This window comes from Microtus ochrogaster, chromosome 18 (genome assembly GCF_000317375.1).
Source record: "Microtus ochrogaster isolate Prairie Vole_2 chromosome 18, MicOch1.0, whole genome shotgun sequence".
Lineage (NCBI taxonomy): Eukaryota > Metazoa > Chordata > Mammalia > Rodentia > Cricetidae > Microtus > Microtus ochrogaster.
Window position 1 is genome coordinate 30,595,568 of NC_022020.1, and position 23,583 is coordinate 30,619,150.

General features: G+C 36.5%; 1 protein-coding gene across 5 annotated transcripts in view; it reads left to right on the forward strand.

The window, feature by feature from the left end:
- Tcerg1 (transcription elongation regulator 1) overlaps positions 1-23,583 on the forward strand; it is a 49,150-nt gene that overhangs the window by 5,277 nt on the left and 20,290 nt on the right. For 2 of the 5 annotated variants that reach the window (XR_001229110.2, XM_013349553.2), the window contains exons 2-13: positions 1,178-1,403; positions 2,756-2,908; positions 3,783-4,176; positions 7,539-7,781; positions 12,291-12,353; positions 13,371-13,571; positions 14,059-14,171; positions 15,119-15,207; positions 19,785-19,945; positions 21,281-21,337; positions 21,476-21,542; positions 22,577-22,627. Coding sequence is in view for 4 of the 5 variants with exons in the window: in XM_013349553.2 (XP_013205007.1) it covers positions 1,178-1,403; positions 2,756-2,908; positions 3,783-4,176; positions 7,539-7,781; positions 12,291-12,353; positions 13,371-13,571; positions 14,059-14,171; positions 15,119-15,207; positions 19,785-19,945; positions 21,281-21,337; positions 21,476-21,542; positions 22,577-22,627 (1,818 nt within the window). In the remaining variant the exon portion in view is untranslated. The remainder of the gene's footprint in view (positions 1-1,177; positions 1,404-2,755; positions 2,909-3,782; positions 4,177-7,538; positions 7,782-12,290; positions 12,354-13,370; positions 13,572-14,058; positions 14,172-15,118; positions 15,208-19,784; positions 19,946-21,280; positions 21,338-21,475; positions 21,543-22,576; positions 22,628-23,583) is intronic. The other 3 variants (XM_005356044.3, XM_013349554.2, XM_005356045.3) reach the window with 3 other exon arrangements.

The following is a 23,583-nucleotide window of genomic DNA, read 5'->3' on the forward strand; positions in this document are numbered from 1 at the left end:
TTTTTTTGAGGCAGGGTTTCACTGTGTTGTTAGCCCTGGCTATTCTGGATCTCACTATGTAGAGCAATCTGGCACTTGGGAGACAGAGGTAGGCAGATCTCTATGAGTTTGAAGCTAGTCTGTTAAACAGAGTGAATTCCAGAACAGCCAGGGATACAGAGAAAAACAAAACAAAAACAAAAAATCCTACTCATACGAACCAATGAATTCAAAGAGATCCGTCTGCTTTTGCCTTCCGAGCTGGGATTAAAGGCGTGCACCATCACCACCTAGCTATTTATGACATTAGTTATTTACTCAAATGCCGTGGAGAGACTACAATGAGATATTTGGCCATAGCTTGTGGTGCAGGGTGCAGTGAAGGGAAAGTGCACATATTTGAAGTGTCTTAAGCTACTTCTACTCTCTTCTAATAAAAGGAAAATTCTCGCTACATAATACTTTTTGTGTGTGCCTTGATGTCAGGATACTTGCAGAAATTCGTTATCCTATCATGTAGATCCCAGGGATCAAACTCAGGTGGTCAGGCTTGGCAGCAAGTACCTTTACCTGCTGAGCATCTCACCAGCGCTCCATCCTCCCTTAAAAACTTTAATCTCAGCACTCAGGAAGCAGAGGCCATTCCAGTGAACGTAGTGAGTTAGTTCTAGGACAGCTAGAGCCATGTAGAGAGACCATGTAAAAAAAAAAAAAACAATTTAAAAAAGCCAGGCAGCGGTGCTGCACATCTTCAACCCTTTAATTCTACCTTGCGGATCTGGGGAATCAAACTTAGGGCACCAGGCTCGGCAGTAAGTGCCTTTACCTGTTGAGTCTTTTCACTGCCCAAAACATTATATATTTATTATTAGATTGAAGTTATATACTCTTGGTTGGAATATGTGGAGTGTTCCTCTCAGTCATATCCTTAGACAACGTTAATTATGATAATCTGGTATTGCTTAATTTTCTGACTTGCTTTTCAGTCCACCTTATGACTATATGTACTGTTGTGGGAAGATATTTTAAAATCATCTAAATTTCCTTCCTCATCTTCATTCACATCTCATTTTACCATGCAGTTGCAGAATAATGGCTTTTCAACTATTGCTTGCACTTGAGCCCTTAAAAAATTGCTCTAGTTTAGTATTAACTACTTTTGTAGTTTTGAGAAACTCTTCACTGTTCTTCCATACAGGATGGCTCAACAGCAGGCCTTGAGGTTCCGAGGCCCAGCTCCCCCACCAAATGCAGTGATGCGAGGCCCGCCACCTCTCATGAGACCTCCTCCTCCTTTCGGCATGATGAGAGGCCCTCCACCACCACCCAGACCCCCCTTTGGACGACCTCCTTTTGATCCTAATATGCCACCAATGCCTCCCCCAGGAGGAATACCTCCACCCATGGGCCCACCACACCTCCAGGTAAAGAATATACAGATTGCCATTTCTTGGTTGGCATCAGAATCAATTTTATATATAGATTTTGTCTTAAAAACTTGATTCTATTTGTTTTTGTTTAAAGATTCTTCTTTATGTGTATGAGTTTTGCCTACATGTATGTATATGTACGGAGGCCAGAAGCATGTATCTGATACCCTGAATCTGGAGTTAAAGACAGTTGGAAGCCACTGTGTGGGTGCTGGAAACCAAGCCATCTTTCCAGCACCTAAAGATTTTATTTCATTTTTTAAATGTTTTAATTTTTTGAATATTTTATATTTTAGTGTGTGGGGGGTGGGGGTGAGTATCCAATGCCTTCTGATGCTGCGAACCACTGGACATGGGTACTGGAGACCATGCTTAGGTTCCCTAGAAGAGGAGCAAACATACCTAACTATTGACTCGGTTTCTGTTTTTTTATTTTTTTGGAGACAGATTCTCTATAGCTCAGGCTGGCCTTGAATTTACTGTGATTTTCCTGCCTTAGCTCTTAAATATAGGTGTGAGAGATCTCATCTAACAAAAATTCAAGTTTTCGCCGGGCGGTGGTGGCGCACGCCTTTAATCCCAGCACTCGGGAGGCAGAGGCAGGTGGATCTCTGTGAGTTCGAGACCAGCCTGGTCTACAGAGCTAGTTCCAGGACAGGGTCCAAAGCCACAGAGAAATCCTGTCTCGAAAAACCAAAAAAGAAAAAAAAAAAGAAGCCTGAAGATAGAGTGGACAATTGTTTTCTGTATTTGTGACACTCACTGACATTTAAAATTAGTTTTATTACTATTATAGGAAAAATAGGATAGGAAAATAACTATATAGCTACATTTTTCTTGAAGTAAATAATGAAGGGTTATTGCTGTGTGATTTTGTAAAGTAATGTTTGTTAGTAGCTATTGTGAATGAGTTTAGGTCATTGATAAGCTTAGTATTTAAACATAGGGACTTGGGATATAGTTCAGGAGTAGAACAATTGCCTAGCATGTACAAGGCCCTGGGTTCAACTCCTACCACCACAAAAACAAAACATGGAAAAAAATCCCCAGAACATTCTAAAAAGTCAACTTTCTTTCTTTTAAAGCAATCCAGTGTATGAAAAATGCAATGAAATATAAAGAACAAAAAGTTTACCCATGATGGTATAACCTAGAATTAGCACCTGTCAATATTTTGACATTCTTGTTACTAATCATTTTTATTAAAGATTAATCATTTTTCTTATGTAGTAGCCAAATGTATTTGAGCAGACAACTGTTTGCTTTTAGAGTTCTTTGCTTATGTGTAGAGGTATAATAATAACCTGGAGTTTATAAGTGACCATATTGTTCTTGTGTATTCACAGAGACCACCTTTCATGCCTCCACCCATGGGAGCCATGCCTCCTCCTCCAGGTATGATGTTCCCACCAGGAATGCCTCCTGGGACTGCTCCTGGTGCCCCAGCACTGCCTCCCACTGAGGAGATATGGGTAGAAAACAAAACTCCAGATGGGAAGGTAAATTACAAACATATTCAGCTTGTTATTTCTATGGTGCCAAAGTAGTGAAAATTTGATAGATTGAGATTGTAGTACTTCTGTTCGTTAAGAATGAGCCTCCAGCAGGGGCTAGGCTATAACTCCAGAAGAACTGGCTGCATTAGATTTTGCTGGAGTTATAAGGTTGCATGGAGGCTTGTATTTTAAATGATGTACCCCAGATTCTCTAGACTATCTTTAGGCATGGGAATCATTAGCAGGGCTCAGCGTGTAGTTGAACTGTAGTAGCTGAGACTATGGTGAAAGAATACAAAACTAACAGAGACGGTGCCTGAGGTAAAATGTGACCGACGGGAAATGTACCTCAGCTTACCACAGTCCTCTTGAGGAATGAAACTATGTGTGCTTCATCTTCTTCAGAGTAGAGTGGTGGCCACACGTAAGAAGTTTTTCTAGCAGCATGCTTACCTGAGCCTAGAGGTTTTCTGTGGGGTTTTTATTAGAGGTTGGTCATACAGTATCATTAGTCTGGCATTTCCTAAAATTCCAGGCTCCCAGAAGGAAAAGAGACTTTCAGCATAGCTGCATCATTTGCATACACAGTTTAGGCACAGTGCATAGCAACCTCAAGTCCAGTTCTGAACATACTAGTCAGTGGCCAATATTGTCTGTCAGCAAGGCTTTCCTCTATTTGTAGTCTCAGGCCTTCTTTGTTAACTTCCTTTGCGAAATACTACATTAGCTTTCCTTTCTATTTTATAGACACATAGACTCATATGAGTATTTTGTAAGCTTCTCTAAAGTTACTTTAAAAATCTTTTAAGACAAAATATAGTAATGTTATTTGTAATATCAGATATTGTGATTATCACTTTTCCCTGTTCCTTTGCAGGTTTATTACTACAATGCTCGGACACGTGAATCTGCGTGGACCAAGCCAGATGGAGTAAAGGTTATTCAGCAATCAGAACTGACACCTATGCTTGCAGCCCAAGCACAGGTTCAAGCCCAGGCGCAGGCCCAAGCTCAGGCCCAGGCCCAAGCCCAAGCTCAAGCCCAAGCCCAAGCTCAGGCCCAGGCCCAGGCTCAGGCCCAGGCGCAAGCCCAAGCCCAGGCCCAGGCCCAGGCACAAGTACAAGCGCAAGTACAAGCACAGGCAGTAGGCGCCCCCACCCCTACAACCAGTAGCCCAGCTCCTGCAGTGTCTACTTCAACACCATCGTCTACCCCATCCTCTACGACAGCTACCACAACAACTGCTACTTCGGTTGCACAGACAGTATCAAGTGAGTACTGTCCTGGTGTGGGTTTGTATTTAGGGTGTAAAACCAAATAAGTACTGTATTCTGAAAAGGTAATTTCTGGCATTACCTTTGATGGTACTTAAAATGTTTTGACATTAAAATTTCTGAGTTAGAGAAAACCAGGCATTTGAGTAGACATACTCTTACTTGCCCAAGTGTAGTTCTTGAAGTTAAATTGTATAAGTGTAGCTATTTTAATTGACTAACACTAGTGACTAGGGAATTACAAAATTGTGTTCGACCTTATTTTACAGAGTTTTTAATTGAGACTTGAACAAAGGTCAACAAATGAGGACTGATGTGGTTTATGGGATTGTCAGGGAAGTTCTGAGGCAGGACAGTTTATATTGGTCAGTAGACTGCGTGAGAGCAAGCCCAGGGGATGGATAGTTTTAAAAAATCAGACAGATGTTCTGGAATGTTCTTTAGGTGCTAGGTCTGGGTGAAACTGAAGTGAGAAGGCTGTTAGGAATTTTACTTTTTTAGAGATGGTGGGCCCTGAGTAAGTTATTTGTAAATGCAGGGGAAACAGTAAGAAGGAAAAAAAATTTCAAGTATATAGTTACATCCCAAGACTTAGAACTTTAAAAAATAAAAATAAAAACAAGAATGTATACATACCACATATAAGGGCTGAAGAGGGATTTTTTTTTTTTTTAAACAACTATTCTGTATGTTGGTGGTCTCACTCTGGAAACAGACTGGGCTAGAACTCTTGAAATAATCTTGGCGTGATCATTGTTACTGCATTGCACTGACTAGATTTCCTTATACGGGATATTCCTGTTGTTTTACTGTCTGGACAATGGATGAGAAAAACAAGCCACACATTATGCTTGGTAGCTTCAGAAGCTTGTGAATCAGTATTGTAAAAAAATGCTGAAATATACAATCATAATGGATTCAAATTTGAGTATACCTTATTGATTGAGGAAGTAAGGTATGTGTATAGGCATATATGTCCTCTCCCTCCCCCCAGCCCTGGTGATGGAACCCAGGGCCTTATGCATAGTAGACAAACACTCTACTGCTTAGCAATGAATCCCGCCTGGAGACAGTTTTTTAGACATTATTTAGTATTTTTAGACAAACTGGGGGAAATGTATGAAACAGGAAAACATAGATGTTTTATAAGTATAAGATGTAAATGGAAGTAAAGTTGTGCTGCCTAACTACGTTGTGATTTTTAGCTTATGGTTTTTATGCTTGAGTGTCCAAGGCAGAAACCTGCCAGTGATTTATGGAGTTCATGGTGATAATGGGAGCAGGGTATTAGAGGCAATATAGCTCTCTATGGAGCCTCCTGTTGCTTAAGGTCTCTCTGATGGCTTGGGAAGGATGGTACTTCGTTTGCTTTAAGGAGTGTGGTTATGTAGGTATTTCAGTTGTCCTGCGTATGCTCCTTTTTCTGAGTGCTCCAACCTTTGCTGCTGTAATTGTCCTGAAAGGTCCTTTATTCTCAACATAAGATAACAAAGTCAGTGCTCTCTTCGCTGTTAGAGTACCAGTTTTTATGTTGTGTGAGAGTTTTCTGTGCTGTGGTTCTGGTCTCACTGTTTCTCCACCTTCTCTCCATGTCTCACTTGTCTTTTAGAATCCCACCCTGGGTTAAAAAGCATGGGGGTGAGATGTAGCGCGTTGGTAGTTATTTGAGCACATGGAACTCATAGGAACTTATTGATTGCCTTTCTCCCAGGTTTCCCTTTGACTACCCTGCTGTGGAAAGATGAGTGCATACTATTGCCATCTCCTTGATTGTAATCTTTTCTGCTTGAACTTTTATGTCCCTATAAACTCATTTTTCTGGCATTGGTGCTTTGGAACATAATTTTAGTAATATATATACAAGTAATACTTTAAAATTAGTTCTGTAAGCTAGAGTATAGATCTGTGGGTACATGGGACTAAACATTCAAATGATTTATTTTATTTGAAGTTGAGCAAAGCTCAGTTTTTGAAAGTTTATGGAAACTGATCATAAAGTCAACTTCTCAGAGAAATTGGGAAGAAAATAAATAGACATTATATTGGTCTACAGTTGTTGATTGTGGATCTATGGGACTGGGCAAATGTTGCATGTACTTTGTATTTTCCACACTGTTATAAATTATATTAATATGATACTGTACCCTAAGGCTAGGTCTATGCTAGACCAACAATTCATTCCTGGGCCCCTGAAGATACTTGTTTGGCCCTGCTGTCTATTTAGCCAAGGTGAGTTCCTCATTAACAAGTATGAAATTACTCACATCTTCTGAGCCTAAGTGAGTTTTTCATTTTTAGAAGCAAGAAGGTGATAATGGACAGATTTTTGTTGTCAGATGGACAATACAGTTGGGTGGTTTGTATCCAGCTCTGTGCTTTTATTTAGAACTGAAGTTGCTTAAAGATTGGAAAAGCACTGTTATTAATTTGGTAAGTTTATTCTTAGTCTAATATAGAGTTTGATACTTTCCCTTTCTTTAAAAAAATGACTGAAATCTAGTGAATTATCACAGTGGATTTTATTTGGAACTAGGTAAGTTATAAATGAATACTATGTTTTAGTGAATGAGGTAAAACCTTAGAAATGTGAACTATAGACCTTTTTTTGATCATTTCTACTTTAAATGTGAATTCAAGAGATGAAGTGTTTTATTTTAAATAATTAAAAATGTATTAGCAGAACCCAGATTACCGTGAATTTTACAGTTCACCTGGATATACTGTAGATAGGAAATATGTAAAATATTTTCTTAAATTTTGAAATAATTAAAGAAGGCGTGAGATGTTTTCTGTCTAATTCATTCATAGCTAGAGTTTAATTGTTTGCACATTCTTGTTCCTCTGTTCTTACTTGCTTAGATAGTTTTGGTAATGTAATTGATTTTCCTTCTCTTCTTCCTGTGTTAATTCATCACATGAACTCTTTGTTTACATTTATGAAATTATGCTAATAGTGTGAGAAGACACAGTTATACGCAGTGGTGTCCATTTTCCAACTCCATTTTGTCTGCATAAATGTTGCCCTACCCAGCAAAGAAGTACAGACTGGAACTAGCTCTTGCAGACCAGGCTGGCCTCCAATTCTTCCTTACTCAAGGCTGGTGTCTTAGGAGTTGAGTGTCACCTGCGTTTTCTGAACACTTCTGTTGCTCTGTCCTCTTTGCCTTCACTCCTGCTTCTTTTACTACTTGCTTGAATTTCATTTTGCTGACTATTTTCAAGCTTCTTGAAGATGGATTTTGTGAAACATTTCTGCAGTGTATGGGATAATGGGCCTTTAAAAGCTGCATGCATGAGTGATAGGTGAATACAGTAAAAAGGTTCCCGAAGGAGTGATAATGTGTTTTCTCTTTTATCAGCACCAACAACACAGGACCAGACTCCAAGTTCTGCTGTCTCAGTTGCCACGCCTACAGTTAGTGTATCAACTCCTGCTCCTACAGCCACACCTGTGCAAACTGTACCCCAGCCGCACCCCCAGACGTTACCTCCTGCTGTTCCTCATTCAGTACCTCAGCCAGCAGCAGCAATACCTGCTTTTCCACCAGTAATGGTTCCTCCATTTCGTGTTCCCCTTCCTGGCATGCCAATCCCGCTTCCAGGTAAACAACAGATTGCGCTTGCTTTTCTAGCTGTTTTCACATTGTCAGTCTGTTCTCATGTGTCTGTTACATTTGAATTTTGCCTTGAATCTCACCTGTTTGAAACGTTTTTGAAAGATTCATGGCTAACTGCGATATTTTTTTCCTAAGTTTTGGTAAATGTCTTTTTTTGTTGTTGTTTACATATCTTAAAATTTAGAGTCACATTTAAAACTACACTTATTTTGGATATTAGCCTCAGTGAAAGAAATGATTTTTTTGTTTCTAAATGTGTTCTAAATGTAATTTTTAAAGGGATTGAGTCTATAAAGTTGATGAGTTACAAGCTATAACTGCTAGCACAGGTTGAATAATGTACACAGTATATTGTTCTAACACATGCATTCAGTCTTAAGTTTTGAACCATTTTAGGAGGTAGGTACACAGACAAGTTAAATTACTTGTTCATTGTCGCCTAGCTAAGTGATAGGGTTAGGTATCGATCTGGTACCCTCCGGATCCAGGTACCAAGCTCTTAATAAGTATGTTGTTCTGGGAAGAAAATGTGAGTCAGTTAACTAAGTGTGAACAGATTGGGGTAAGACAAATCAGAAGGTTTTTGTGCAACATTTATAACATGCATTAGTTAAAAGTTTGTTATGGCAAATTTGTGTGTGTTGTTGTGATATGAAATTATGAAGACTAGAGAAGGAATTAAAAGACTTGTGGGTAAGTTTTCTGTCAGGGATTGCATAATAGTGTTGGGCATTCTGATTTGAGTGCATTTGCTGTTGTCAAATGCCTGGATTTCATCCTTGATCCATGATTTATTCTTTATGTGCTGTAGTTGAAAATAGTGATACCTGTAGACAAGTTCACAAGGCTAGTTTGGTGAGGGTGAAGAGAACCCGGCTTCTGTCTCTTAAGTTTGACACTTTTCATGAGATTACTGCCATTTTATTCTATCAGGTTCTGTGTAAAAATAGAGATGTGCTGCAACTCCATTTAAATAGTAAACATTTGCAAGAATCAAAAATTTAAGAATTGATTTTTTTATTCTAATAAAAATCTTTTAAACATTGCTGATGTACTAAAAAATACTCTATATGTGAAGGTGACAAAACTCTAGTTATTTATTTTTTTATTTTTTGGTTTTTTCGAGACAGGGTTTCTCTGTGGCTTTGGAGCCTGTCCTGGAAACTAGCTCTGTAGACCAGGCTGGTCTCGAACTCACAGAGATCCGCCTGCCTCTGCCTCCCGAGTGCTAGGATTAAAGGCGTGCGCCACCATCGCCCGGCAACTCTAGTTATTTAAAAATAAGAAAAACAGAAGTTGTTCAGTACTAAGGATTGCTTTTTTTCTCTTGAGTTAAATTTAAGAGAAGCTGAGTACTTTGTTCTACTGCTGCTTACTACTATTATTGCTATTATTTATTTATTTTTGGAGACAGGGTTTCTCTGTGTAGACATGGCAGTCTTGGAACTCTCTCTGTAGCTCAGGCGGGCCTCGATCTCATAAAAATCTGCTTGCTGACTGTTGGAATTAAAGGTGTGTGCTAGCTCCCAAGCAGCATCTTATTTTTGTAGGGAAGTAGCAAATGGGGTGTAGTTTGATACTTGTCAAAAGCTCGTTTTTTTAAAAAAAAAAATTATTATTGAGAGATATAGTGTCTTGCCATGTAGGCCATCCTAGCCTAGTGTTCACTTTTCTAGTCGTAAACCGTGAAATGGTGGTCTCCTTTATGGTTAAGGACAGGGTTGGGGCTAGCTCCAGGTTTGAGTTTGGAAGTACTGAGCTGTTAATTTGCAGGGACAGACTGAGAGGTAGCATGGTGATGCTTTCACACTATTTTGAGAAACCATTGTCTTCTGAAAGAATTCTTTTTTCTAGTGTTCCTACTTGGAGCAGAGAAAAGGTAGAGGGTACACACACACACACACACACACACACACACCAGCAAGATTTGTGTGGAATGTGGAAGTTTGCCAGATTCTTCATTTTCATACTTCACTTTCTAAATTTAGGGTAGGTAGTGATGACCACAAAATCAAGATGATACTTTTAAAGTTTGGAAATAAATGACAATACATGGCAGCCACTAATAACACTTTGTAAGTTAACTGGAAGGAAACTTGGCCTCCCCCTGTCTTTGTCTCTCTCATTCTTTTTTCCTCTCTGTGTTTGTGCATTGTGGAGTGTTTGTGTGTGTGTGCGCACGAGTGCAGTTTTGGGAACTGAACTCAGGGACTTGTGCATGTTAGGCAAGTAACTGTACTCCTGGCTGTCCTGGAACTCACTTTGTTGAATAGGCTGGCCTTGAACTCACAGAGATCCACCTGCGTCTTGAGAGTAAAGGTGTGTGCCAGAACCTGGCTAAATTGGAAGGAGTTATTTTGTTGTTGTTGTTGTTGTTGTTGTTGTTGTTGTTGTTATTGTTTTAAGACAGGGTCTCTCTGTAGCGTTGGAGCCTGTCCTGGAACTAGGCTCTTGCAGACCAAGCTGGCCTCAAACTCACAGAGATCTGCCTACCTCTGCCTCCCAAGTGCTGGGATTAAAGGCATGCGCCACCATCTCCCAGGAGTTATTTGTATATTATTTATTTTGCAGCTTGAAATTCTTTAAAATAGCATCATCTGGTTGTAATAAGGATAATAGAGATAAACATGGTGAAGGAATGTAGTGGAAGAATTGGATGAAATACAAGAATAAGAGGTAGGATTTGAGGGTGCTAACAGATTAGGGTTAGGGGGTGTCTGTTTTTAAAACTGAAATCTTACCTGCAATTTTAAGAAATTTACTGTCACTGACGTCAGAATTATCCAAAATGCTAAGTGGAATTTTCTAATTTCCTAATAGAGCATATTTTGAGGACAGCATAATTTGTAGGAAAATTGGACAAAAGCTCCCCCTTTAAAAAAGGTTAGTATTTCAGATATGTGGTTATTTTGTGAGTATTCATAATATGCTTGTAATTGTCAGGGAAAGCCTTAGAGTTATCGGTTTAGCTTATAGTAAGGTGGAAAGACTAGAGTTGGCCCTGTTGGATTTTTATCATTGGTAGTTATGTCTGAATATGAAGATTTGATTAATTTTAAGTTACATAGTGAAAAATTATTTGGAGGCTAGTTTAGAAGAATAGAGATGGGAATAAAGTATGTATATTCTAAGGGAAGTGGTGGCTTAATAGGTTTGGTGATCTTGTAGATTACAGTATTCATATTAACTTAATATTTACAGCCTGTAGTTTCTTTAGTGAAGTGAATTTTTCTTTGCTTTATTTCAACATTAGGGAAATAAAGCTACATGTAGAGCTTTCTTCACTCAGCATGCTTTGGTAATTCAAGGATTTTATTTTGATTTAAGTTTGTAGAAAGTTTAGTGTTAATATTCTTTATGTGAAATGGCAAAGAAATTAAAGACACTTCAAAAATGTGTGTGTGCTTGTGCGTGTGTGTCCAGTTTAAATTGTTTGAAAACACAGTTTACTTTCTGAATTAGGAGAGACTTCTTTTCCCTACCTTCAATAGGATTTAATAAATAAAAATAAGCAATAAAGTTTATTTTTAGTAAAGGATTTTAATTTTTTAGATTTGTAGTACCAAACTAAGTTGAGGGTTTTTTCCAGGTACAAAAAAACTTATTTCCCCTGTATTCTTCAGACTTTTAAACATTTTGAAATTCACATTCAATTTTGAACACTCTCGGTTTTCCAGCTTTTCTTTTTGTTCTTTTTCCATCATTGTAATGCCTTATGATGAGTCTTCCTTCTTCTCAAAACTATGTAATATCTGTTCTTAATACATGGGCTACTGTAGCCAGCAGAGTGATAGAGGTGGCTGCTGTTCCCAGCAGGCAGTGACTGAGAACATTAAAGGGATGAAGTGTAGTCTTTGCCTGCCTCCACAGTGTTCCATATTCGTGCCATTCCATGTTGTGGGCACCAAGCAGATATTTTGACACTAGTTGAATGCTGCTCTCTCCATCTATGCTTTTGCTTTCACCATTATTTGCAGTGGGATATTTTAAATCCATTTTATTATGCCTTATTTTCTTATTTCCCTTGCCCCTCTGCCCTGTCTTCCTTTCTGTTTTTGCATAGTTGTGCTCTATTCTTCAGACCCAGCCTGTAGTTTCAAATGAGCATCAGCATAGCAAAAGTACCTTGTCAGCACAGTGCTGCGTGCACTGGCCTGTAAGCAACCACAGCTGGGTTTGGTGTCTGGTGGGAAAATTTCCCACATGAGAATTTATTACATATGAGTGACAAAGGGGTTTTCTTTCGTTGAATTTAAACTTTGAGACTCCTTTAGATGTGAGAGCTGGTAGGTAATTGGTGTTATAGCTTAGAAATAGAATCATTGGCTTTGGACCACTTCCCACAAAATGTCAACTACTATTTTTATTCCATTCTTGGTCTTTCGCATTGGAAATAGATTCTAAATTGTAGTGGTAAAATAGTTCCCTGAATCCCAGTGGTAGCCGACATACAATGGCAGCTTTCCAACCAATGCTTGCTTATCCATTTTACAGGTGTAGCAATGATGCAAATAGTCAGCTGCCCGTATGTAAAGACAGTCGCTACCACCAAGACCGGTAATTTTAAAACATCTTAGTTTGTTTTGTCTGTAAGTTGGCATGGTAGTGAATGTTGTTGTTTATCCTTTTATTTATTTTTTGCCCTAGTGAGTGGAGCTTAAAAAATATTTTTCTTTTTAATGAGCAGTTTAAATTCAGTTATCATATTTGGCCAACACTTAATTTCCCAATTGCCTGTAGTTTTAGCTTCTTTGGTTCACAAAAGCAAATGAGGTCAGATCACTTTATATCTTAATTTATGTAATAAGTGTAAACAACTTCATTCTCATATTCATAACATTTAATTTTATTTTTGATGTATGTTTTTAAGTTAAATATAAAATGTCATTTCCATGTGTAAAATGATGTGATTATGCTTGCATGCAAGTGACTATGTGCGTGTGATATTTGTATATAGCATATGTTTGCATTTTAAAGTGACCAAAGTAAGACTGCCTAGAACATAGATCCTAGGATTTTGTTTTCCATTTGGATTCTTGTATCCATATTTTAACAGTATTTTAAATAATACCGGCTTATTTAGCATTATAAAAAACAAAAACTGTGGCTTGTCTTTTAAAAATAGATTCTGTCTCTGACTTCTTAAGGGAAAGGATGATCTGATAGTCTGTATGGCTTATCATTTGCAGTTATTAAGTCATTTTTCTTTAAAACAAAGAATTTTTATTCTGAGAAGTAGGGAATTTGTGTTGGGAATTACACTCAGTGAATTGTTCTCTCTTTAGAATTTGAGAACTTAAAAAAGTATATTTAGTCTATCATGGTATTTAGACACTGTCATAGAAGACACCTAAACTTTTGACTGTTCTTAAGGTTTAATATTTGGATCCAGTTTCCTCATCCAATTGGATTTAGACATTAGAGTCAAAAGACCAAGAAGATAGGGTGACTAATATTTAGTTCACCTTTTATATACTATTCTTGTTCTAAGTATTTATTAATATTTATACTAGGAGGATTTAGCTTGTGGTTTTATTTAGTAGTTGGATCTAACTTTTTATTATTCTTTTTTAGGTGTATTACCAGGAATGGCCCCTCCTATAGTACCCATGATACATCCCCAGGTTGCTATTGCAGCTTCACCTGCTACCTTAGCTGGAGCAACAGCAGTTTCTGAGTGGACTGAATATAAAACTGCAGATGGGAAGACGTACTATTACAATAATAGAACACTAGAATCAACATGGGAAAAGCCCCAGGAACTGAAGGAAAAAGGTATAGTTGTTTTGTGGCTTAGGACGTAGTATGAACTGTAACAAGTAGCTATTTGGAATTCATATTTTGTAAACTACAAAATATTTTTTAAATGTTCATGCATATTACACATTTTTCAGTTATGAAGCATTGTATAATTATATTGTCCTTATGCAGACTGATAACACTGATTAACAAAATTTAGGTCTTTGGCATTTCGTATGTAGCAGGTTTATAATGCTCCGTGTTATGAGTCCTTGCTTCTCTGCAGCATAGTTCAGTATTTTATGGGTAGTTGCTGCAGGCGATAGATATGACCTGAGAATATGTTCTCTTGAAGTCAGCAGGTTAAAGAGTTTTCTAATTATATTAAGAGATTGTACCAAGAAGTGCATTTTATGTGTATGGTTATCATTTAGAAATAGAGCATCTCAACTGCTTACTCTGTGCAAGTTCTTTTAAAAATTACAGAAAACTGTTGAATGACATTGTCTTAGTTATTTAACAGAAAAATTAGATGAGAAGATTAAAGAGCCAATTAAGGAGGCATCTGAAGAACCACTGCCAATGGAGACAGAGGAGGAAGATCCTAAGGAGGAACCTATAAAGGAGATAAAGGAGGTAAAGGGCCAAGGCATGCTAAACTGGGGGCCAACCTGTGTTGTTTGTAGTATCTACACAAAACTGAACATGTATTTGATGGATATTAAAACAGTTTCAAATTTGACTTTTGAAATTTTGGGGTTCTTTGAAGTTTCTAATATTTTTCCCTTTGAAAGGTTCATTAATATTTTAGGTGTAATAATTTTTGTTTTAAAGTGTGGGTGTGTTTTCATTGCATATATGTGTGGATACCCTTGGAGGCCAGAAGAGAGTAGGTGTCAGATCCTTGGATCTGTAGTTACAAGCAGTCTAAATTGCTTGATCTGGGAACTGAACTCATGGCCTTGGGAAGAGCAGTACACATTCCTAACAGCTGAGCTATCTCTCCAGCCCTTTCCTTTTTATACTTAACTGAGGTCCATTTAATGGTAAGGTTTTGATCTAGAGGTTGAAACTAATCTCCAGCCTCTTGACCTGCAGACTGGTTCATGTTAAAGTTAGAAGTACAATTTACTGTTTGAAGAATGCTGAGTGTATTTCATCTGCCCTCCCCACTGTCCACTTAGTGTGGAGTGGTCCCTTTGTAATCTTGAGTTCTGGTTTGTGGAGCTTCTTTTATTCTCTAAGATGACAATGATAGCCATGTTTCAGTACTACAAAAGTTAGAAGAAGTAAGAAACCATGTTAAAGGAAGAGGTCTCCTAGTTTTCTCTACTCTAGTTATTTCTGTTGTAAGCACATGGCTAGTCTGTGATATAGGGCTAGTTGCTGCTGCTCGTTTTTGCTGAAGTGAGATTCAGCTCTTAATGTAGGACAAGGATGTAGAACTTTATAGAAATTCCTACCCAGAATCTTACAGTTCTTAAAATAGGTCTTGGGTTAGTTTCCATTTGAGGTATTTGTGATGATACTTTATTTTTCATTTGTCATGTACTATTTATTAAATAAAATACTATTTCTCTTAGGAGCCCAAAGAAGAAGAGATGACTGAAGAAGAAAAGGCTGCCCAAAAGGCAAAGCCAGTAGCTACTACTCCTATTCCTGGTACTCCGTGGTATGTACTTAACTGAGGAATTTTATTTATTTTACTTGATTCTTAAATGACTTCTGTAGGGAGAAAAAAGGGTTTAAAAATATAGGTCATATTTTTTTAACTGTTCAATATTTTGATCCTTGTTTGTTATAGTTGGGGTATGCAGACCTAAAATAATATTTTCCATAATTACCAAACAAATATCTTCTTCCCTTTATGGTCGTGTCCTGATAGTGCTTATAGTTGTGTATTTGAACCACTGTGAAATCTTGAGCCTGCTTTTTATTATTTAATGTTTTAAATTTATTTCTATGTACATATAATTATGCATATGTAGATTCCCACTATGTGATTATTACAGAAATCTGTAAAATTACAATTTATAATCCAATTATGGAATAATCTCCTTACTCTTCTTGGGCTTGTTTTTTGCTTCTTGGGTGTGGTTTTTCCCTTTCTTCCTCTGCCACATTAGTGTTTCTTCCTCTGTTCCTTCTCACTTATTTAACCCATATCCACTGCAGTACTGTGGCGACTTATTTCTTCTTGAGGCTTTGTACTATTGCATAGAGTCTTTCACAACTTATTTTTGTTGCTACTTTTGTCCCTGTCCCTCTCTGCTGCCCCCCCCCCTCCATTTTTTTTTCCTGTGGTGACCCAGCATCTGTGTTTAAAAACCATGTCTGTGAGATAATGTTAAATAGGTTCTTTTCTTTTTGAATTTCCCACAAAATAGCAAGCAGATCTTGAGGGCGATAACATCCCTAGACTAGATTCTATGTTATTAAGGGATGATAGTGGTATGTCCTTGTATTAGCTTTTTTTCTACTTTATTAATGGAAATATCTGTGGAGAGACCCTCATTAGCATTGCTATCTTAAGGGGACAGACTATATTAGAAAGGATTTAGCAGTTCCAGAATAGTTGACTTAAATGTCCTTATGTTTCTTCTAGTGGAGGTATTATCTTTACTGATAGCTCATCTCTGGTTCTTAAATCACTCCTGATTTGATTCTTTCATATTTCTGTTTCTTTCTGTTGTGACAAGATGTTGAGGCTTATCTTTCTGTATTTCTGGTTTTGGATTTAGCTTTTTTTCCAAAGAGACCTAGTTCATTTTTGTGAGCAGTGACATTTATAGGTCATGGTGTTAAATCTTGGGATAGTGCTGCTGTTGAATTCTGACTTTAAAAATACTGTGGTGGATTTAGGTGGAAGACTCATATTTAAAGGTACAATGTGACTTCATACCATTTCGTGCCACTGAGTTTTATAGCACCATTTTTCTGAATGCATCATCTGTCTCACATCTTACTGAGTTCCTGTTTATTGCTGTGAAAATGGCTGTTTTTCAATGATGGCAGCATAATTATACTATTTGCCTTTCTCACACGAGTCACAATATCAGTATTGACACTGCCTCTAATGTAATTGACACTGTCTCTAATGTATTTGCTAAGGCAGTTTAAACTTTTGTAATTTTGTGTGAAGGGAATATCACTAAAGCTTGTAGTAAAAATGTGTTTTAAAGACCCTAGGTATGGTTTTCTACATATATTATTCACTGATTTAATAAACTTTATAAACTAATTTAAAAGTAATTTTGCAAAATGTTTCTATATAAAATCAGTTATGAAAATAGTCTGTATTTAATACGCATGCTCCTGAGTTTGGTTTATCATGATAAAATTGGTAACCAACCTCATACATTTGGGGCTTCATACTCACATGTGGACCTGTTCTTGGAATAGTTGAACATTCCTTTAGACTTTTGTAATTATTGCTTTTTTATTTTTTCTGTTCTGAAACAGTTGTAATTTATATGTCTAGACATTTGGATCTAGTCTCCCTCCAAACCCTTAACTGTTTTTCTTATGATTTTTATCTGTAGGGTTCCCCCCCCCCCCCATTGACCTTTTAAGACTTTTTTTTTAAGGGTGTTAAAGCTTGAGGTTGAGGGTGGGGAGGGACTGAGCAGGGCAGATCTGAAAACAAGGTAGTAGGTGAGGGGTTTAAGCATTCTGGGTCTACAGCCTCCCCACCACCACCAGTCTGCTCAGACTCCCATTCACATCTTCCGTACCAGTAGTCTGCTTCCCTTAAGTTAGAGGTTCTTCACACATGGGTTGCGACCCCTTTTGGTGGTCTAATGACCTTTTCACAGGAGTTGCTTAAGAACATCAGAAAACAGATATTTATATTACAATTCAAACCCAGAGGTTGGCCTGTCTTTGTGCTGGGATTAAAGGCATGTGCCACCACCACCCGGCTGGTTATATTTTTATATTTCAATTTTGCTATGGTTTATACAAACAGCTTACAATGTCATTTTAAATCTACTCTGTCAGTTCTTGCTTTTATTTGGTATAATAAAACTGTTAACAGTTAATGTAAATTTTGATAGCATTGAATTTGAGATATAATTATTTACTGGTTTTCTTTTCTAACCTTTTGTTCCTCTGTTCTCTCTTAATTTATATTTGATTTGTTTAGCATTCTGTTTAACTTACTGGCTTTTTGAGGGCATCTCTTTTGTCTTCAGTCGTTACTTCAGGAATTATAGTACCCATATGTAACTTCCCCATTCTGTTTAAAGCAGATGTACTGTTGTATGAATAAACCCTGCAGGGCAGGTCCCTTTAAACCTGTACACACTGGCTTATGTCTTAGTTATCTTACCTAGAACTGCTGTGTGCATTAAAATTCCATCAGGCAAATAGAATTTCAAAGAACTTAAGAAGATGATGATATTTTGTATTGACAATTCCTGCCTTCATTGCTAAAGACACAGGCTTTATTGAGTTATCAGCATGGAGAACATTCCTTTTCAGACTGGTCTTCTGGGTTGGAACCTCTTAGTCCCTTTAAAATTCTTCCCCCTTTTGGTTCTGTAGGATGTGAAGTTCTCATTTGTAATTTCTTTTCCCAGAACCTTAATGATGTTCCTTCATATTTTGGTTTGTGGGGCTCTTGGTAAGGATTAAAGTTCGCTCAGAGAAGTTTTGTCATTTCTTTCTCCCATCCCTAGTTATCGTGATTTTTGTGCTTTAACAGCTGGTCCTGTCTAGGCCAGGTGTTTTGAAGTTATTTTGTTTGAGGTTTACCTATATGAGCGAAGTCTGTCCTTTATATAAGCCTTTGGAAATATTATGTGTGTGTGTTTTGTCTTCATGTGTGTCTGTCTCCGATGCATCATGTGTGTAGTACCCAGGGAGACCAGAGGAGGTCATTGGAGCCATTGAAAAAAGAGTTACCTGTGAACTGCCATGTAGTGCTGCTAATTGAACCAGGTGCCTCTGGAAGAGGAGTCAGTGCTTTTAATTGCTGAGCCATCTCTCCAACCCCAGTTTCAGTTAATCAATTTCCTGTAAAATTGTTTCTATATCTTCTCTGAAACAGCTGCTTTTTTTTTCATTAATTTCAGATACCGTTTTCTTTATTTCATGAAATTTAGTTGTTACTGTGGAATCTGATTATTTCACCATAGGATCCTTTTCTCATTTCAATGTCCAGGTCACTTTGAGCTTGACAGTTGTTAATTTTTGATTGTCTAGAGAGATCTGGTTTCCTTTGGACTTTTAGCTGTCTGCTCTTATACAAACTATCATCAGAATAGAACTTGTAAAGGGGCATAAATGGCTACTTACTTCCTTATAGTTGTTGCCTCTGTAAATTTTGACTCACTGTACTTCTATATATTTATTATGAAACTTATAAATCCTTTCTTACGCTTGTTTTTTGTTATGACTTGAATTTTCTAATTGTAAAAATAGGATTAATGGCCTGTAGTGGTTTGTGGGGTTCTAGTGTAGTTCTTTATATTTTATATCACCTATAATTAGATCATGTTTGCATTTGATATGTAATTTTGCTTTATTAAGAAATACTAAGAATTTATTGGGTACTGTGACTTGCTTTTTAAGCTGTAGAGTTTTTATGGTGTTAGTTTTTTTATTATTTAGAGAATACTTTATTGGTTTTTGTAATCAAACTCACGTAGATAAGACCTTATATATTTAATATAGTGTGTTACCCCTGAACAAATGGAAAGAAAAATTAAGTTCAACATTTTGAGACCAATATGGTTGTTAATTTCTGTACAATGCCGACTCAATGCAGTAAACTGGGATACTTTTTCCAAAATTGACAGCACAGCTAAAGTTTCCAAAAACTCAAATTATATATGTGTATATATTTATACTTATATAAATAAATCAATAATAGCAGTGTGTTATGCATCAATAGCAGCAACAGCTTTTTCAGGTTCTGCAGTCATTAGAACAAAATTATAGAGATATCTAACACACTATAGCATTTTTGTTGCCTTTGAACTTTAAATAGTTTAAAATTTAGTGCTGTCAAATTGGGTGAATTCAGTTTGTAAGCATTTTAAACTCTAACCACACATTGGTTTGCATTTTTGTAGCTACTTGGCCCTCTTTTGTTCTGAAAGCCATATGAAAACCATTATTAATTAGGATCTTTCCTTTTCTTACTACTTACTGACCTTTCGTCTTCTGAGAGTCAACATTAAAAGACATAGCCAACAGAGTGCATTTTTGTAATAGAGAAAAATGGTATTTTATCTTAATCTTCAGGTGTGTTGTTTGGACTGGCGATGAGCGGGTCTTCTTTTACAATCCCACCACTCGTCTTTCTATGTGGGACCGACCTGATGATTTGATTGGAAGGGCAGATGTTGACAAAATTATTCAAGAGCCCCCTCATAAGAAAGGATTGGAAGACATGAAGAAGCTAAGTAAGTTTTAAATTAGGAACTCATCCTCTGGATTTAACCCCTTTTTATTTTTTGATGGAAGTATAAATGCCATTTAAAATATTTAATGTTTAAAAATAGACTTATTCTGGTTTGATACAATAAAAAATGTGAGAAATGTGAAGAATTTGGATAAGGTTTTGTTTTGTAGAACAGTCTTAACTTTGTGCGAAGGTTTTCAGTTAGTTTGAGATTTTGGAATTGTTGCTATTGGCTTAGTGCTCATTAATGCCACTTGAAACACTCCTTAGATAGCCTTTCGTCTCCTTTTGTTACTAGTGATATATTTTGCAATAATCAGACTATGCAGAATATTTTTATTTTGCTAAAATTTTGTAGACTACACAATGTAAACTTTTATGAAAATACAAGTAGCTAATCCTGCGGTGGCATGTACCTTTAACCCATCATGTGGGAGGCAGAGGCAGGTAGATCTCAGATCCAGGACAGTCTGGTCTGCAGAGTTTGTTCCAGATCAGCCAAGGCTACATACATAGTTACCTCCCACCCCCCCCACCGACCCCCCCCCGAATCATTTGAACTAAATAATAACTTCCTTGTTGAATAAAGAAATTCTATCTCTTAAGAGATTTTGAAATCTACTTCCTGTACTGATAGTATTTCAGAACATTGGGTCAAAGATTTGTGTATAACTTTTTGTTATATATTTATTACACTTATGTTTATTCAGAGTATTTTATTCAGTTTTTATAGAACTCATATTCATAAATAATGTAGAAACATGATAAGCAAATAATTTAAAACTTCTAATGTAATAAATCTTGATGTAGTCTTTAAAGTGGTCAAGAACTTTACATGGAATATACATGTATATATATACATATATAATTTCTGTCATTTTGTGCTTTAAAGTACTTTGCAGATCAGTGTAACTGCCTATCTGGTACTCTGGTACCATCTCTTTTTTCGTCTTCAGCAGTATTTACTTTATAGGCATGATGATGTTATTTATAATCATAGTAGTGAATGGTGCCAAAAAATGCACAATTTGCTTTTGGGGTTTTTTGGGAACATTTTCTTTATATTTGAGTCACATTTGTTGTATACTGTGCATCTATGAAAGTTTTATGAATTATGAATCAGGATATTATTTATTTGTAAAGTTAAAACTGGGAAAACTTGTACCTTTTAAAGTTAAGGGGTAGGTAGGAAACCTCAAAGTAAATTAAACTGTAGAATTGTCTTATTTGGCTTAGTGATTGTTAGGTAGATATTTTGCCCTGACTGCATTTTTTAAAAAAGCTTGTGAATATGTGTATATAACTGTTGTAACAGTGTTTGAAATGTCTTTGCTAGGACACCCGGCTCCAACAATGCTGTCCATCCAAAAGTGGCAGTTCTCGATGAGTGCAAGTGAGTGCAGTAACTGTGAATGCAGCGTTTTCATGCATGAACACCCGTGTTCCGGTAGTCCTTAGCAGAGGAATCAAGGCTGAGAATTCAGTAGTTATCTGCTAATGTTTATGCAGTCTTCTAAATTTTATCTTACAGTTAAAGAAGAACAAGAATTAATGGAAGAAATGAATGAAGATGAGCCTATTAAAGCAAAAAAACGGAAGTAAGTAACACATAGTTTATGCATATCCAGGTAGATTTAGAGTATAGAGTTGATAAAATTATCAGTTTATGATTGGAAGTTAAATGTGTAGTACTTGTGACTAGGAAACAGTAGTCATAATTGCCTTCTTGAACCTGATATTAATCTTGTTTTGTAATGTAGAGATGATTTCCTTTCTGTTAGAGTTCAGAATACTTGGTTATACAAATAGATGTTATGAGGCTAGCTGACATTTTAGAATTCATTGATTAAATTTCTACAGTCTTAAGTAGGTCTAGATGTTATTAAAAAATAAAATTTCTCTCTTATATCAACCTACACAAATGCCATTCAAAGAGTGATATTAAAAATGGACATCTTTTTTTATATGTGCTTAGAGTATGATCTGCCTATTCCTAGAGTCTGGTCATTATTTCCTGGTGGGGAGTGGACTCAGTTAGAAATACTGTGAGAAACATTGGAAGAGGGTTGCAGCATTGGTGTGAATAGTCCTCTAGAACTGGGCAAAATGTGATGTTACTTTTATGGGTGGGAGTAAAGTTGGAGTATAAAGTGTATGTAAATTTGATTATTATTTTGCAGCAAATAAGAAAGTTTGAGATCATTACTAGGGACTGGTTGATAATAGTTCTGATTAAAAAGAACAGATTGACTGCGGCCCGGTTGTGGCAAGATGAGTAGAACAACTCCTGTAAGAGTGGTTCCTTTAAATACCTGTTTGTTTATGGGCAGCAGTGTTACATTAAGGTCTTATTAAAGAGAATTACCGTAATCTGCAACTGAGACAGCTCTTATTTTCACGATTGACCTTTTTATTGTTTAATCAAATGTAATTTTACTAGTTGTGGTTATTTTATGTTCTTTTTAGAAAATTGTAGAATTAGACATTTGTTTTCTTAATTATTGTAAATGATTGTATTCATTCTGTTTATTTGCCATATTTTTAGATATTTCTGTGATGTTAAACTTTTAGATTGTTTTTAATTGTTTGTTCTTATAGACATCTCTGTAAGGTTTTTAACTGCTTTTATCAGGAGAATGTCAAAGAAGTCCTTTATGTGGATTGCCCGAGCTTCTCTATTTAGGTACAAAGCTAAAAGCCTGTTTTTCCTGGCTTAGTTTTCTTTTTACTTATCTTATTGAGCTAGATAGTGATAGTTTGTATTGTGACATTTAGTATAATTCTGTAAAGGTTGATTCTATTATATTTGTTTGCTGTCTTTGAACTCCTTTAGCTATTTAAATAGTTCTTCAGTAAAGTAAGAAGGTATATTGCTTGGCAAATTGCTTTTCCTGTTTATTTTGTGCATGTCTTAGGTCTCAGACTGTCTTGCTAAGTTCCTGTAGGTCATAGGTGGTGTTTTCTGTTTCTTTTTGAGGCATTCCTTTATTCCCCAATTGCTAATTACCTGTCACTATTAATTAGTTTTTGTAGCTCATAGGCTACCTATAATATACTTTTGAATTTGCAGTAACTCGTGTAGGGAATATAAATGAATAATATTAGTTTTATATTCTTAGCAGATCATATTTAAGAAGAAAGATCTGTTCAAATACATTTGAATACATTGTTTTTAGTTTTTGGATTAGATATACAAATATAGTTCTTTTTCATAGTGCACATGTTTTGAGAGGTCACCTGATTTCATGTTTACAGTCTCCTTGTATACATGCAAGTAATAGGCCCTACCTTAGCCCTGAAGTGCATTTTTTGGATAAACAAGAAGTAAGCTAAGCCTTTGAACCATTTTATTTCCTACTGATCCCTCCCACCTAACTACTCCTGTGCCCTTGTTGTTCTGTGACCTGCCCTTCAACTTAAACTTCTGCTTGACACCCAGAAAGTGAGTAATAAAAATGTCAAGTAGGTAAGGTGTTTATCTCAGACATCATACACTTGGCCAAGTTAGAAGACACTTTAATTTTATTCCTAAAATAAATATTTGAAATTATTAAGACTTTTTATCATCTTAATAGATTTTTAAATATTTTAAGAATTTATAATAAAATATTTTGGGAAATGCTAATTTTTTTCTATGTA